The sequence below is a fragment of the Pundamilia nyererei genome, unplaced genomic scaffold (assembly GCF_000239375.1).
Source record: "Pundamilia nyererei isolate P.nyererei 1_Seehausen unplaced genomic scaffold, PunNye1.0 scaffold00004, whole genome shotgun sequence".
Taxonomy (NCBI): Eukaryota; Metazoa; Chordata; class Actinopteri; order Cichliformes; family Cichlidae; genus Pundamilia; species Pundamilia nyererei.
In genome coordinates this window covers 6,992,980-7,008,603 of record NW_005187405.1, presented here as the reverse complement: position 1 = coordinate 7,008,603, position 15,624 = coordinate 6,992,980, and the positions used below count along the sequence as shown (strand labels likewise).

The 15,624-nt window shown below is 39.3% G+C and overlaps 1 protein-coding gene across 1 annotated transcript in view; it reads left to right on the top strand.

Moving 5' to 3' along the window:
* Positions 1–3,590: 3,590 nt before the first annotated feature.
* The window catches only part of LOC102203379 (solute carrier family 22 member 23-like), a 68,867-nt gene continuing 56,833 nt past the window's right edge, over positions 3,591–15,624 (top strand). The window contains exons 1-3 of the mRNA XM_005721392.2: positions 3,591–4,456; positions 12,171–12,274; positions 12,375–12,529. Coding sequence (XP_005721449.1) covers positions 4,022–4,456; positions 12,171–12,274; positions 12,375–12,529 — 694 coding nt within the window. The 5' untranslated portion in view covers positions 3,591–4,021. The remainder of the gene's footprint in view (positions 4,457–12,170; positions 12,275–12,374; positions 12,530–15,624) is intronic.

Sequence of the window (15,624 nt, the reverse complement as noted above, 5' to 3'; positions counted from 1 at the left end):
TTTATTCTTTCCGTCTGCATGATTCATTCAGATATACATGGAAGAGACGCTGGTGAAAGTAAGCAGGCTGTTGACTTTCTCTTTAGTTCACCTCATAGTAAATATATAACCTAATGTTTGTTTCCAGGTCTCAAATCCATCATGGACTTTGCTAGAACACAGATGTGAAGGTCACTAAATCAAATGCAAAAGCTGAATAAGAATAAGTTCACTCAACCATCCAAATACGTTCCAACATTATGTCTAATTAGTCACACTTACCCTGATACCAGCTAGTACTGTAACCTCACACATTTGATATCATTTCCAGACACTGATACTGACATCATGCGCTGAGTAAACAGGAAAAATGAACCCTGACAGCTGGTATATTTAACTGCAGGCAAGTGACACTGTGTCACCCATTAACCTCTTGTCCACACAGATGGTTCTTCAGACTTTCCAGTGTGCAGAACAATACTGTAAAAGAGACATTTCCTCAAGATAACTTACAAGAAAAACAAAAAACAAAATGCTGTAGTGCATGAGTCAGGGATCTGGGATTGTCACGCTTGTTAACCCAGCAATAGAAAAACAGAAACTCTGCTCACTTTTTTTAAGGCTTTGTTTGGAATAAAAATAAATAAATAAACATAATTAGCCTTGAAAAGGCCAATCCTTTAGCAGGTCATTAAACTCCCCCAAATTCCTGACACTATAACAGAGGACATGACCTTAGCCAGAAACAGCATAATGACCATGCCTCAGTCGTCAGTTCCCAAAATAGGCTATTTCATAATGAGCCTCCTTTTTTTGTCATTTCATTTCTTCAATAATATTTGAAAGAATTTTAAAACCAAGATGCTTTAATGTCATGATGTGTGTTTATCATTTTGCAGTGATAGTGTCCACAATCATTCTCATTGTCTATGATTTTATTACTTTACTTACTTTGACGATGACCCCTAAAGAATAAATCAAACATTTACTCTGTGTTAGACTTTGAATCCAAACTGCACTAAAACACTATCATGATGGCTCTTTTTGTCTCTATGAAAGGTTATCCTATGGTTTTGATCAGGACATTATTGGATTGCAGTATTTGAGCACATTAAATGTGGCCTACGTGAGATTACTTAGTTCTGGAATACTGAGTGCTGTGAAATTGCAGTGATAACGTTTTGCAGCTCATGTGTCACTAGCTGGTTTGTGATACAGACACCGACAGCATCACACCTGTTCATGCAGACATGAGCTGACTCATATCATCATAAGGGGCGGATCCTGGACACACCTGTATGAGTTGCTAGGGAGTAATAAGCGAGCTTGAATGATAACAAACAGCACCGCCGCAATGAAGTGATGGTACAAGGGTTGACTGGTTTCTGTTGACTCACAAGCATGCTGGATTACAATCAAAAGCATTGTGTGAATGGAACATTTGGATAGGATACAGAAAATAAACCCTGTGATTAATGATTTATTTTTTTGTTACCTGGTAGACATAGTAGAGTACATAAAAAGACAAAAGAGGAAAGGTCAAGATAAAGGAGATTTCTTATTCACTCATTAGATGTTGCACAATACAATGATAATTAATAACAGGCCTTTAACCATGAGAAATATGTTTTCCTGTATTTTGGGAGAATTTTAGACTGTATGTAACAGTCAGGTGACACCACAAACATTATGAACATGTTCATATTTCACCAGCACTGACTTTTCTGTAAATAATAATAATAATAATAAAAATATTTTTGCTTTGGATGTTGCGTGGTTTAAAAATGGTCTGCATACACTACAATGAGAAAACAGCAGTGCTGTTGTTCCAGTCTGCCGCCAGGGGACATCAGTGTGCAACAAAAGACTACAAGACACCGCAGCCCATTTGCACCCTTAATCGTCCTTCCATTGCCCTCCAAAAAATGGTCACGCTTCCAACCCACGGTAAAATGTATAATGTACAATATGGGTCATATATAAAAGATGTTTGCATGACATCAAGGTTTACCTAAATATATTTATTATAATTGCTTTATTAATAATCGTTTAGAGGAACTGTACACACCTGAAATAATAATAAAAACAAACTAAGTAAGTAGTAAATGCCTTATTTGAGAAACGAAGAAAAAATACTGTTAAAAAGTTTTTAAAAAGATAAAAAAAGAGAGACAAAAATAAATAAATAAAAATACACATGCACTAGCACATAACGGCCAGGAGGGTGAGGCATTGCCAAATGCACATGTGGTGTAGATAAGGAGTCTACCATCACATGGTCAGATAAATATAGGTTATGAAGATATGAATTGAACCTCCGCGACAATTAACCGAGAAAAAAAAGTTATTTATTCAACATGTCTGTGATGTTGAATTTGTATATTTGGGAGGGGGAAGGGGGGGGGGGACTAAGTGACCAAGTAAATGTAGTCTTTAATTTTGTGACTGTGGGCCCTGATAATAATTATCATAGTGAGTTATGAACATGTCTTCAAGGTTTAAAAAAAAAAAAGGGATTTACTCAAAATTTCACTGAGTAAAATGGTTGCTATTTAATGTGGTGATGCTTACTAGTGATTACTGCAAAACCGTTTCTAAGCTGTAGTCCATGTTTTGATTAAACATTTTAAAAGTAAAGTAATCATCCATCTGGGGTTCTGGGGTGATGTTAGGTTGATATAAGGCGCTAAAAAAAATCTGGAACACAAACCTGAGCTGCTGGAGGTGGCCAAATCATTTATACAATTTAATAACCTCAAATCTGGTGGTGAAAAAAAAAATCGATGATTATTTTCACTACTTTAAGAAGAAAAAAAAATAAAAATCTTTTATCAGTACCATATGAGCATTGGTTTAAGTACACTTGAACATACTAATTTATATCTTAGTTATAAACATACCACACAGGGAATCAGGGGCTGCCAGTGTTTAGAAGAAAACCTACGTGAGTTTTTAATTACAATAAGACAGCAGTTTGTGGTCAACGTCACAAGCTTCTAAATAAACGTTGTTATGTGCTACAGTTCAGTCTTAGACAAGGTAAATTATTGATTTCCCCGTCTCTCTTGGAGTCAGGCTACAGTTAACTAGGAGAAAACGAACTCCGTTTACTTTCAGTTTGAAAGCAAATTAAAACCTGCTCCCACTCACTTAATTGTCCCGAGTCATCAGTTAAAAATCAGCCCACCAATTGGTCATATTTGTGTAGACCTGAAGCACTACTTCTTATTGCGCGTAATACTGTTTGCTCAAATTGCTGGCACGCACAGTTGTTTTGTTTGCTGGAAATATAGGCGGGGACAACACTACAGTCCCTCCCCCTTCCCATTACAGAACATAATCTTACCTGTTGTTGATGTTTTAAATCTGAGAATATGTGGTTTTTATCTATGGTTTACGCTTAGACTACTTTATTATACCCAATCCTTAAATTATAGAAATATATAAATAGGCTACAAAGAACACCGAGACAGCAATGTGGCCGTTTATCAAAAATATATAGCATCACTCAGACAAACTTTGTACTAATTCCTTTTTTTTCTTTATGCAGGGCCTATTTTAACCTATGTGATTACATTACGGTTCATTGTCTGACTGCAAGAGAAAGTGGTAGTTACCACTGGTTACAAGTGTGGCCACGTTAGGTTAAAGTGATTAGCCACATCCTCCATGGGCAGGTGCGTTACCTGTGGCTTTCCCAGGAAGCAATTCTTTCGCTCTGGTGCTACAGCTCACCTACACAAACAGAATCAGCCGACAGAAAAAAGCGTGGGATAGTTTATGTCGTCGTTTCCCAATTCATCGCAATCCGCCTTTTGTTTCAGGACGCGTGTCTGCAGTCACTCCCGCACGGGTTTTGGTGTCAGACGGAGGGAAGTGCTTCCTGATAATAAGGAGGTGCGTCTTTTTCCATTCCAGTGATTGACTGCGCACGGCTTTCACCGCCGGAACTGGAGGTATTGACGCATTGTGGAGTCGACAGGGGGTAGCACTGCAACCCCGGCTTCGCTACACAACGGAGGCATCTGTAGGGGAAACCGCGATGGCCGTGGTGCAGCTCGAAACGGGGGACCATCAACCTGAGAACGGCTTCGTGTCACCCGAAACCACGTCGCCGGATTTGCTGGCACGCATCGACAGCTCTGTTCTGCCATTTCTAGGTGGATTTGGGAAGTACCAGAAACAGCTGATTGTGCTGACATGGATTCCGGCGTTATTTATTGGATTCAGTCAGTTCTCTGATAATTTCCTCCTCGCCCAGCCAAACAGCACTTGTATCCAGCCTTTGGCAAATCTGACTAACCATAGTAGAGCTCATTCCTCGCTGTTAGGCAGGCCAAAAAACATTAGTGAGCGACCGGATCCAATTTATGTCAATGGAAGTTCCACAAACAACATCACGACCAGAATGTCTTGTAACAACAATGAGTTGACATTCGAGCTGCACACAGGACTTAAGGAAAATGTGGTTACTAAGGTAAGCTATCCATCTTGAGGATAGGGTGGGGGGTCCTTTGTATAATTTGTTATGCATCCTAATAATAGGGTCGATATTACATTAGTAAGATGCGCTTATTAACGCTGCAGTTACAGTGAAAAAACAAAACAGTTAGCCTTAAACGGCCAGGTTAAAATTCTGTCTGATGGTGTTGTGAAAGCACCTCGGTAGTGGTTGTGGTTATGCCTCCATTGTTGCAGTCTTCTCTCCACTTTGGGGCGTCTAGCACCGTCATCTCCAGTGCGGATTTACACAGCCACGAATTGGCTCACGTTGGACCTAAAAGTAGTAGGATTCAGGTGAGGGCATGCATGGTGCTGACTGTGAGTCATCGCACCATCTGACACAATGGGTGACCTGTCACAGAAACAAGTCACCATTGGCACATGGGGCAAACTGCCAGGGCTAGTGGAATTTGCCGGTCGGTTGTCGTAATGGATATAATAGACAGGGAGCATTTGATTTGGAGCAAAGGTCATCACTGTACTCTCTAGAATATTGCAACCCCGTCCCTGATCAAACATCACTCGGCCAATTGCTGTCCTAACCAAACAGCAGTAAGATAATCTTATGGCTCTCATATTGGACACTTTCGGGTTGTTTGTGACTCAGGATTGAGGCCTTTGCATTCCAACATCTGTGCCTGCAGTCTTTGTAGTTGGACTGCAAGCTGCAGGAGGAACATTTTATATCTCCTTTTGCCAGTCTGCTTGTCTCCAGCTGCAGATGCCGCATGTGCATATGAGGATACAAACATTATTATTTTTGTACAAGAAAAAAGAAGAGCAGACCTTTTTCATTATTGGAAATATGCAAAAAATAATACTTATTAATTCTTAGAACAAGGTGCAATTAAACCTTAGAAATAATCTAAATGTTGTATAATCAGTTTGTTTAAAACCTTTAATGTCCACTCTTGCTGTCACACACGCACTCAGTTGAAGAGCACAGGAAGTCACATTCTAGCTGGCAGCAGCTGTACCTTTTCAAGGGTTTTTAAAAAAAGGATGAGCTTAGAAGCTTCACTGTATTGCACACTGCTCGCCTCCATTGTGGTGTCTGCTTTTCATTGATAATGTCCCTTATTACAATAAAGCAAATAAAATGCAGCTGTGGCATTTTAATTTAGCTGTGGGAGCTGGGGCAGTTGAAATCTTGATTTCATTTGCTGTCCACAGGGTAATTTGAGGGCCGGTGCTGCATAAAAGGCCAGCGTGATAAACTGTTCTCACGCACTAGGGGATTCTCACAAGTGCAGCTGAATATAAAGTCATACGTGAAAGAATTTGACTGGGTGGATGCAAATTACTAATAATCAGAACATTTCAGTTTCCCTGTGGCTAAAGCTGAAAACAGGTTTCCCATATGAAGGCTGATGATTTGAAAACAGTCATTGCTCACGCTGCCGTTGCAACTTTGTACATGCTAAGATTTGTGTTGACACTACCACCTCTGCAGATCAGTAACGGGCCTGGACAGTTGCTAAAAGTGTCTGGTAATGCTCGTCTTCTCTAACTCCTGGCTGTCCACATTCAGACAAGGTCACGGTGAGGAGAAGCTGAATCGAATGGCACGCTGTCAAAATCCGAAATTGAAGCAAAAATCTCTCTTGTGCTTGTACTTGTCATTTTCTTTTTCTATTTTGACACTGTCCCTCAGTCTTCCAGGCCTCCTTTTTTGCTCCCCCACCATAGAACACAAACTATAGAATGTGGCACTCGAATAGGAAGTGATGACTTGGCTTTTATCCCTGTGTTTGGATTGCCATAGAAAAACTGCACATGCCTGGGTCTCAGCTATCCATGACAACACTATCCCTAAAAAGCAGAACAGAGTACCAATTCTGACGAAACGCCTTAGTGTCTCTTACACACTGTCTGAAGACAATCTAATCCCACACTGCTCTGCACGAGGTCGGCACTTAAATACTTGTAGATATTCAAACTCTGTGCCATTTTTCCGAACTTGACACGTGATGAGGTGCCAGTGCTCACACAGTGCTTTCTCAGGGTGACACAGAAAGAAGATAGCGTTGAAAGATCCAAAGTGGTTAATGTGGAGACCCATCCTAATTGAGTCAAAGCTCTCCTCAGGGTCCTTCTTAATTGAACCGAGCCTTTGAAATCAGAATATACCATTACTCAGACATAGTCTCTGTGCAACCTACCCTACTCATCTTGCTTTGGGATGGGCAGCAGCTGCACATACTGCCTGAAATAGTGGCCTGAGAACCTCTTCAAATGACAGATTAACCTCTCTAACTCATGCTTTATCAATTTGGTTGTTGTATGATAATCGGATGCACCGGGCAGTAAAGGACTGATGATGATGTAATATTTACATGATTGATTCTCCTCTTGGGAATTGGACTATCATGACACTTTAAAAAAGAATTACTTTTTCATTGTCAAAAACTTAAAACAAAACAAAAAAAAAGATGAAGTATCTCCTGATGTGTCTCTAAATTGCACTGCATTGCATTGTAAACCAGTTGTGTATTCCTCGCACTGAAATCAACAAGAAATGGCATTTTTAAATAATAAATGACCTAAATGATTAAATAAAGAACTGCTAATTGCTGAGCTGAAATGGTTAGCCAGTTAATCAGTTAGTTAATTGGAGCCCCGCGCTTTATTTAATAATTGAGAAATATAATTGAGAACATTAGAATAACTGTTAGGAGCAGACGGATTGATTAACCAATCAAACAACTGTTTAGCTGTGCCCGTACTGCACTCATACAACTGTGCCGTCTTCATGTTGTTCTCCTCGTAGTGTAGGTTAGGTTCTTATGAATGTGATAAGGACGCTATGTTTTAAAAGCCTTGGTGGGTACACCCAGACACGGTATCTCTAACTCGAGGCTGCACACCCATAGATCTGAAAGATGATACTGTAGCTGAACACCCATGCAGGCCCCTCTGCTCTGTGTCCCTTCATGCTGTTTACCCAGCTGGTTGGCTCCTTCCACAGACTCTGGATCAGTGCGGGACACTTTGAAATAGCCTCAGCTGTCGAAAGGCGACGACCCCGCTGCAGATACCCAGTCAGCACACAATGACAGCCTCTCACAGTGTCAGCTGGGAGGAAAGATGCTTGTGTGACCAGATGATAAAACTCTGCTGAGGCGCTGTGTGTGTGTGACAAGAATGTGTGCTGTGCCGCTCTTTTCTGATAAGTGCTGTTTTGGAACAGGGAGGGGTGAAAGCTGTGACCCTTTGCTATGGTTTAAGTTTGTGTTTTCTATGGATGGTGTGATGGAATTTGGGTAATAGGAGTAATGGCTTTTCAATACATATGAAGTCTGGCTGCTGACAGATATATGTAGTTGTGCTAACTATCAACAACAGGAGGGCATGAATAATACATGGTCAGGCAAAGGTTTGTTGTTTCACAAGCTGTCACTGTTGATCACAGTAAAGTAACACTGCCATCAGCCAACTTGTCAAACATGGTATGGTATCTTATGTAATGTTTAGCATAGCCTGCATCTGAAACATGTTCACACTGATAATGTGACATCAGGTTCAGTCCCTAAGGCTGCAGATCCAGCATCACATGTGTAATGTTCCCTTTTTTGACTTCTTTTACCCCATATTTTCAGTGTGTTATGGGACGCATACTATAGGTCTATGTTTTTCCAAGAACTCACCCTCCTTATACAATAGTTTGTTATATCCTCACCCAGCTACCACCACAATATAGGGTTTCACCCCTCCAGCGGTGGTAAAACTTGCACTTGGAAGCAGACAGAGTCAGATAACCTCAGTGATGGTCTGTTGCTAGGCAGTAACTATGCAGCAGTCTCTCCCTGTGTTTTCTGCTGTCTCCTCACAACTGCTTTTGAGCATTTCTTTCCCTCTCTCTGTCTCTCTCTCTCTCTGTCTCTTTCTATCCAGTTATCTTTTGCATAAATGTGTTCCCTGCTTTATTTTTTTGCTTCTCCCTCCATATCTTTGTATGTTCTGTGGTTACATTGTACAATTATGCCTCCTTCCCCCTGTGCTTGTCTTCATCTCTCTCTCCCCCCCTCCCTCCTTTGTGGCCTGCTCCCTCTCCTTTGAAACCCCCACCCACCACTGTGTAGTTCAGCGAGTGCAAAAATGTGCAGCTGTGGTTGAGCATCTTCATCTCAGTGGACTCGATGGTCTAGACTGATCACTGGTGGTCGTTCTTTTGTAAGAGATCAACAGATTTCCTTGAGATTTTGACTGATTTGATCTTAGCCCTTTCATGGTTTGCATCTTATCTCAGCTAAGTGATTCATGTGTACAGAAGCAGTCTCTCTCACTGACTTCTATTCATTACTCACAAAATGAGCAAGACAATAGCAAGGAAACAAGTGACAAATCAAACCTGACAAAAAGCATGGATCTGACTCAAGGTGATGATGAATCTAAATTTTAAAGATGCTATTTTTCTGTTATGGCTTAAATATTTGTCATCCCATGTCTCCCTGGCTTTTCTAAAAACCGTATGCCCAGTAATGGCTGTTGCACAGATAAAGAACCAGGTTTTAGTCAAAGTTCGAAACAGAGTTAAATGATCTAGAAGTAACCTTAATAACAGCTGGTCAAGCCTTCTACTGTAGAAAGGTCCTTTATGAACACAGGATACAGTGACACATACTTTATGAAAGGAAGGCCGATAATACGGTCCAACAATTCAAAGAGACATGTTAGCTGACTCTCCCTGGGAACAAGCATGTAATACAACTGATAAGTGACAGAAGCCATCATGCAAATTACACCCGTGTTTTCCTGCTTCTGTTAAAGCGTGTTAAAATGCAGATATTTTTGACATTCAGCAGGTTTTTTGTTTTTGTTTTTTTTAATTCACATGCAAAATAAATGGGCAAAATAGGAATTCCACAGTGTGTGAGCTGTTTTTTTTTCTTCTTTACATTAAATCTACAGATACATTATGAATGTTTTTATATGCTCCTATAAATTTGTTGCCTTGTGTGTACTTGCACTGAGTCTTTAGAAAAATGCTCTATAAATAAAGATAATTTGTTATATTGAAATGATCCAAGTGGTTGTTGTGTAACTCTGTCTGCAGTGGTTACTTCCTCATGTTGAGTGCTGCTCTATTACCAACCTTTAAAAATGATCCCTGTTTCATTTTTAGGCTGACTTTGTCCAAATGAAGGCAATGGTTAAAGTAAAAATATGAGCAGACAGCAGGGTGAGCTTATTTATTAGTCAGTCCATTTCCTGACTAGTAAGTTATATTCTTTTTGTAAATTCCATTTTTTAATTTTTTAATTTAATTTTTTAACTAACATTCATATTCTAGACTGGTTTGGTCACTTTTATAAAGGTTGCATAAAACAGCCTGGTATATTAAAAGCATTGAGCAAAGTATGTAACCCCGCATTTTGTAATTTGTAGGATTCTCTTTTCCAAAACTTTTAATTACCGTTAAAGTTAATGAAGGCTTTGAAATAAAGCACATTAATGATGCCAAGCAATCTAAATGAAGCCACAGACAGTTTAAATGCCTTTAACACATGTAAGACATTGCTGCTTTGTCTGTAGCGTGTGATTTGGGGAATGCTGATGTTCGTGTTTTATAACACTGGTCATCTGTCTGTGGTCGCCTACATATGTCAGTTCTGCTCAGTCACCAGTCTTCCAGCTCTGCTGATACATGTCGTCATAGTGTGTTTTACTGTAGATTGAAATGCGAGTTTTATTTTGGTAGTCTCTCCAGCTTCCAGTTTCTGTTTTTTATAGTCTTTGATGTCTTGTGGTTGTGCAAAAGAAACTTGTTTTCTCCTCTGCGTTTTTCTGTGTCTGACATCGATACTGAAACCATGCATGAGTGGCATGTGTGAGTCATGTGACTGCTTGGTGGCTCTGTGTAATTCCTGGGGCATTCCATTTTGAGCACGTCACTATGGTAGAGTTTACGATAGGTTATGACCCTTCAGAAACAACCCAAATACAAAAGTAAAAGAAACAAAAAGCCTTTTGCTAATTTCACTTTGTACTTGAGCGTATGGTAGACTTACTACATACATAGACTTGCTTGAGCCAACCTTTATGTAAATTTGAAAAAAGCCCCTCCCCCCCATCCAAACTACTACTGCTACAGCAGATGATCTTAAAGTATGTCCTTCAGAGATCTAAAAAATAAAAACTGCTAAGACCTGACACAGGACCTGGGAGATACATCTAATCCTTCAGCTGGGCCATATACTCTTCACTAATGCTTTATTATAAATGGTCTCAGTGGCTATCAAGAAGCCATTCTTAAAGAGGCAAAACTGGGGGAAAAAGGCTGTGATATGCCAAATTACACAAGAAGTGGGGCTGTATTTCAGCCAGTGGTGTTGGGGATCTTGTCAAAACTTGAACAGAAAAACATACAATGTAACACTTCCACTCATGGATTGACCTCCCCAGAACCTCAACATTATTGAAGCGGTTGCAAATGATCATCACAGAAAAGGAAACAAAAGGCAGCCCACGTCCATTTGAATGTACTTCAAGCAGCCTGGGGACTCCTGAAGACTGCTTAAAAGAATTTACAAGAAAGCATGCCTAAGGTAACTGGAAACTCCTTTTAACCCTACAACCTAACCTTCCATGTGACCTGACATGCAGCTCCTGAAAAGTATAACTACACGTTGGGATGACACAGCCCACAATGACTGAATGGCTTGGAAGGTTAAGGTGAAAGGTTAAAAGGGGTTTCTGGTTACAACACAAGTTACAATGTAGATCTTTTTTTTGTGTGTGTATCTCTAAATCACACTTAAGAGAGTTCAGGCTTTTGAATAAACGCTGTTAAAGAATAAAGATGGGCAGACTAAATAACTTTTCATAGATTATACAAATTCAGTTTTTGCACACACATTAGTACATTTTTTGTAAACGTGCCAACTTTTACCCCTTCCTCAGATGCATAATCATTACAATGCCAGTGGTAGTCAAAGCTGTAAGTTCAAATCTAAGACGTGCGTGTTGAGTCTGCTTGTCACAACCTCTTGCTGGAGAGAAAAAAACAGGGTGTACCTACATGCAGAGACAAGTCTACACCACATCGTTGTCATATTCTAGGAATCACTTTTTTTTTTTTTTTTTTTTTTTCCAGGGATTCAGTCACAAAGTAAAAGTAGAGTTACTGTATTATAGGTCACCATCCTGACAGCCTACATAGAAACAAAAATAAATGATGTAATAAGAAAGTGTTTGCTTATGTGGAGTTAACCTTGATTATCGACTTAAGTAAGGTTCTCCAACTAATAAAGGAAAACGCCTAATGTGTAATTCATCATATATATATTGCATTGCTTTTGAACCAGGCAGAATGTAATTGAAGAATTTGTGCTTAAATAAGTAATCATAAGTGAACTATAGCAAAATATCATGTTTGGCAAGATGCTCTGTTTTGGAGCATTGGTGTCTTGTCGGGATTAAATAACAGAAAAAAATATATTGATATTGTGTCAGTGTTGCTATAGACTAAATACCAAGAAGCTCTTCTGTTGCAGGGTATATCCTTCTTACATATCAAAGCGTTATGAGTGATGATATTTGTCAGTGAATTAGACAAACTTAGAGGTGAATGTTAATCAAGAGATAAAAATGCAGCATACTCAAAAAATAATATTGATCTTTGTCCTCTACATTATCTACACAGCATCATTTTCTTGAAACTAATACCTGTTTATTTGTCTCTACAGTGGAGTCTGATTGGTGACTCAGCATGGAAAGTCCATATTGCAAAGTTTTCTCTGTTGGTTGGATCCATCTTTGGATATCTGGTGTTTGGAATATTAGCAGACTGGTAAGACTTTCGCACCATCCTTAATTGAAAGATCATGCAAACCTTAAAGGTGTTTTATGCTTATTACAAGTGTCATTTTTGCTCTTACCTTATTCTGTAGGTTTGGCCGCCACCCAGTGCTGATCATATCAGTACTGTTCATGTTGGTGTTTGGTTTTACTGTGGCCTTTTCTAGGAACGCCCCCATGTTCAGCACATTGCGTTTCTTTGAGGGCTTCTGCCTGGCAGGAATCACCCTTTCTCTCTACGTCCTTAGTAAGTAATTCAGTTACTCCCTACTAAAAGTCCCTTGGGTTCCTTTGTCAAACACCTTATATCCTCAGGTAGTTGCTAAGGTTGTTTGTTCATTACATGAAAGAAAACAATGGAAGGTTTCCTAGAAAAACACAATAACAGTTTTGTTACATGAAACGGCAGCTTTTCAATTCAATTCGGTTTTTATTTATATAGCGCAAAATCGCCACAGAAGTCACCCCAAGCTTTACAGTGTCAAGTAAAGACCCTACAATAATACAGAGAGAGCAGAGAAACCCCAACAATCAGATGACCCCCTATCAGCAAGCGCTTTGGCGACAGTGGGAAGGAGAAACTCTTTTAGTGGAAAGAAATCTCAGGAGAGAAATTTCTCCCTGCAGAAACAGGGTTAGGGAGATGCACTCAGCTGCCTGCCAGTTGGAGGTGAAGGAACAAAGACAGGACAAAAGGCACGCTGTGAAAGAGAGCCAGACATTAATAATAATCTATGATTAAATGTAGACTGATATATAAACACATTGTTAGAAAATCTTACCTGTAGGTAGCTTGTTAGTTGGCTAACTTACACTCTGTTGTGTTATTTGAAAATTTCAACCTCCAAGTTGCTCTTTTTCACAAGTCCAACTTCATACAGCTGTTTAAATATTCATATGATGGTTATACACAGTCATAAAGAACTAAGTACACGTCATGAATCAGTATCTTGTACGGCCACCTTTAGGAGCAATAACTTGAAGTAATAGATTTCTGCTTGACTTAATCAGTCCCTCACTTGCTTGTGGAGGAATTTTGGCTCACTGTATTGCTTCATTTCTTTGAGGTTTGTAGGCATTCAATTATGCACAGCTCTCCTGACGTTCTGCCACAACATTTCTTGCAGGATGAGGCCTGGACTTGAGTGGGCCATTGATTGCAACACCTTAATTCTTTTTTTTTTTTTTTTGTAGAAAATCTGCAGATTTTAGGCTGTGCTTGGGACCTTAGGCCCTCATTCACTAAAAGTACTTACACAAAAATCTGTGCACAATTTGCACGTACAAAAGTGTCACACATAAATCTGTGATTTACCAAAATTTTCTTACCCGAGTTTATTTGTTAGTACTAGTAGTAGGTAAATTAGAATAAATTCAGGTTGAATACTATTACTACTACTGCTACTATTGTTACTAATATTAATGCTACTAATACTAATAATGTGATTGCTAGCTTTTGGTCATTATTTATAATTTTCACAAACACCATAAGCCACAAAATACTTGGACTCCACCATTTAAAAAAACAGGCTTTAATCCTTTGGTTTAAATATATTACATTATTCTCTTATATCATCTTATCAACAGTGACTTCTACCATTGTTGGATGTCATCAGTTAGTCTAATTTTTTTGACTAAGTGACTGCTGATTTATTTATTTATTTTCTTATTTGATGCCCCCACTTAGGCCAAATTGAATGTCTTAGGCCAAAAGTCATTTCAAAGACCATTATTTAAGCCTGAGGCTCACTTTTTTTTTTCCATGGGAGTGATGACTCTCTGGAACGCTGTGCCTTTTCTGCCTTCCTAAACACCTTCCTTATAGAGAAATTTGAGTGTGGCAGTTGGTATGCAGATTGCACCAGGCTGTTGGTCTGGAATGATTCTGATTTACTACCATACACATAAGAAAGAAAATAGGTTGGTGCGCATGCTTCATAAATCTGACAGTAATTTATTTTGTACGCACGTATTTTTGGCTAAGGGTAAGAATGTTTCCACACACATACTAGTAAATGAGGAGCGTTGTCCTGTTGCGTTACTCACTTTTGGTCAAGGTTTAGATGTCAGGCATTTGACTCTAGATTACTTTGGTAAACAGAAGAGTTCATGGTCAGCCTAATGACTGCAGGGTGCACATGTCCTGTGGCTGCAAAGAAAATGCCAATTCATCACCCCTCCACCTCCGTGCTTGACAGTCAGTATGAGGTCTTGAGGTCTGATATCTTTTGTTTGCTTTTCACCAAACATGGCGCTGTGCGTCATGGCCAAACACTGGCGTCTTTAGTCTCATCTGTCCAAAAGACATTATTCCAGACATTTTATGGTTTGTTCAGATGCAACTTTAAAAACTAGGCTGAGCCTAACCTATACTGATTCACTCTTTTTCTCAGTGTTCTACAGATTCTAAATCTGTATAATCTGGTATGTAGCTCAGGTTCTACAGACCTTTTGCAGGTTTCTGAGCAGTGCACAGTTTTCGGGTACATTTCCAGGAAAGACTGTGGTTGTGTTAACACTTATCTGAATACCCCATACCAGCGAACTGCCCAAACCTCTGCTTTCATTGAAGTGGTCACACTTATTAATGATGAGTTAATCAAGTGGGCTTGATTAGCAGCATCTGGCTGCTTGCTGCGTACCCTCTTAATTCCTATGGAAGCAGTAAGGGTGTACTTGATTTGTCACATGACTGTGTAGTCCTTTCTGGAGTACTTTCTTTTTCATGTGACTGTAGCTAAGTAATGTTAATGGAAATAGGTTTAAGCTAACAGCTTTCTGAAAGAGCTCATAATTTTATAAGAATGTTGCCTTGAAAAGAGTCTGCTGATTAAAAGCGCTTTTTGGCTGGACTGGAATTAAACTTCTGTAAATCATGTTAAGGGCACGACCCAGTGCCATCACCATACTTAATTAAATGTGCTACAAAGATAATTTGTTTACAGTGTATACCTGGATTTGAACTTTTACCAGGTGCCAAATTACTTACCGTAACTGCTCATGCAAATGCTTACTGCATATGAAAACCAGTGTATTCATAGTACTTGTTTTTGTTTTTTAATAATGATAAACTAAAAACATTAATGTAAAAAAGCAGTAGACCACTCAACAGTTATTCACAGTGTCCAATGCAAGAACTGCTTGTTAACAAATCAAAATATTCCCTTTCACTCCTCTGTTCATTCCTAAATAACATATTGGTTACTCGTTGGTCTTGGTGGTTTAGTTAAACTGGTTTGTTTTCGGTTTGGCTGCTTGCAGAGGAAGTAAGAGCCAGTTTGTTTACACATCATGATCAGAGTTCCTTGTTGATACTGTGCGAATCAGGTGTATTAAGTCTAC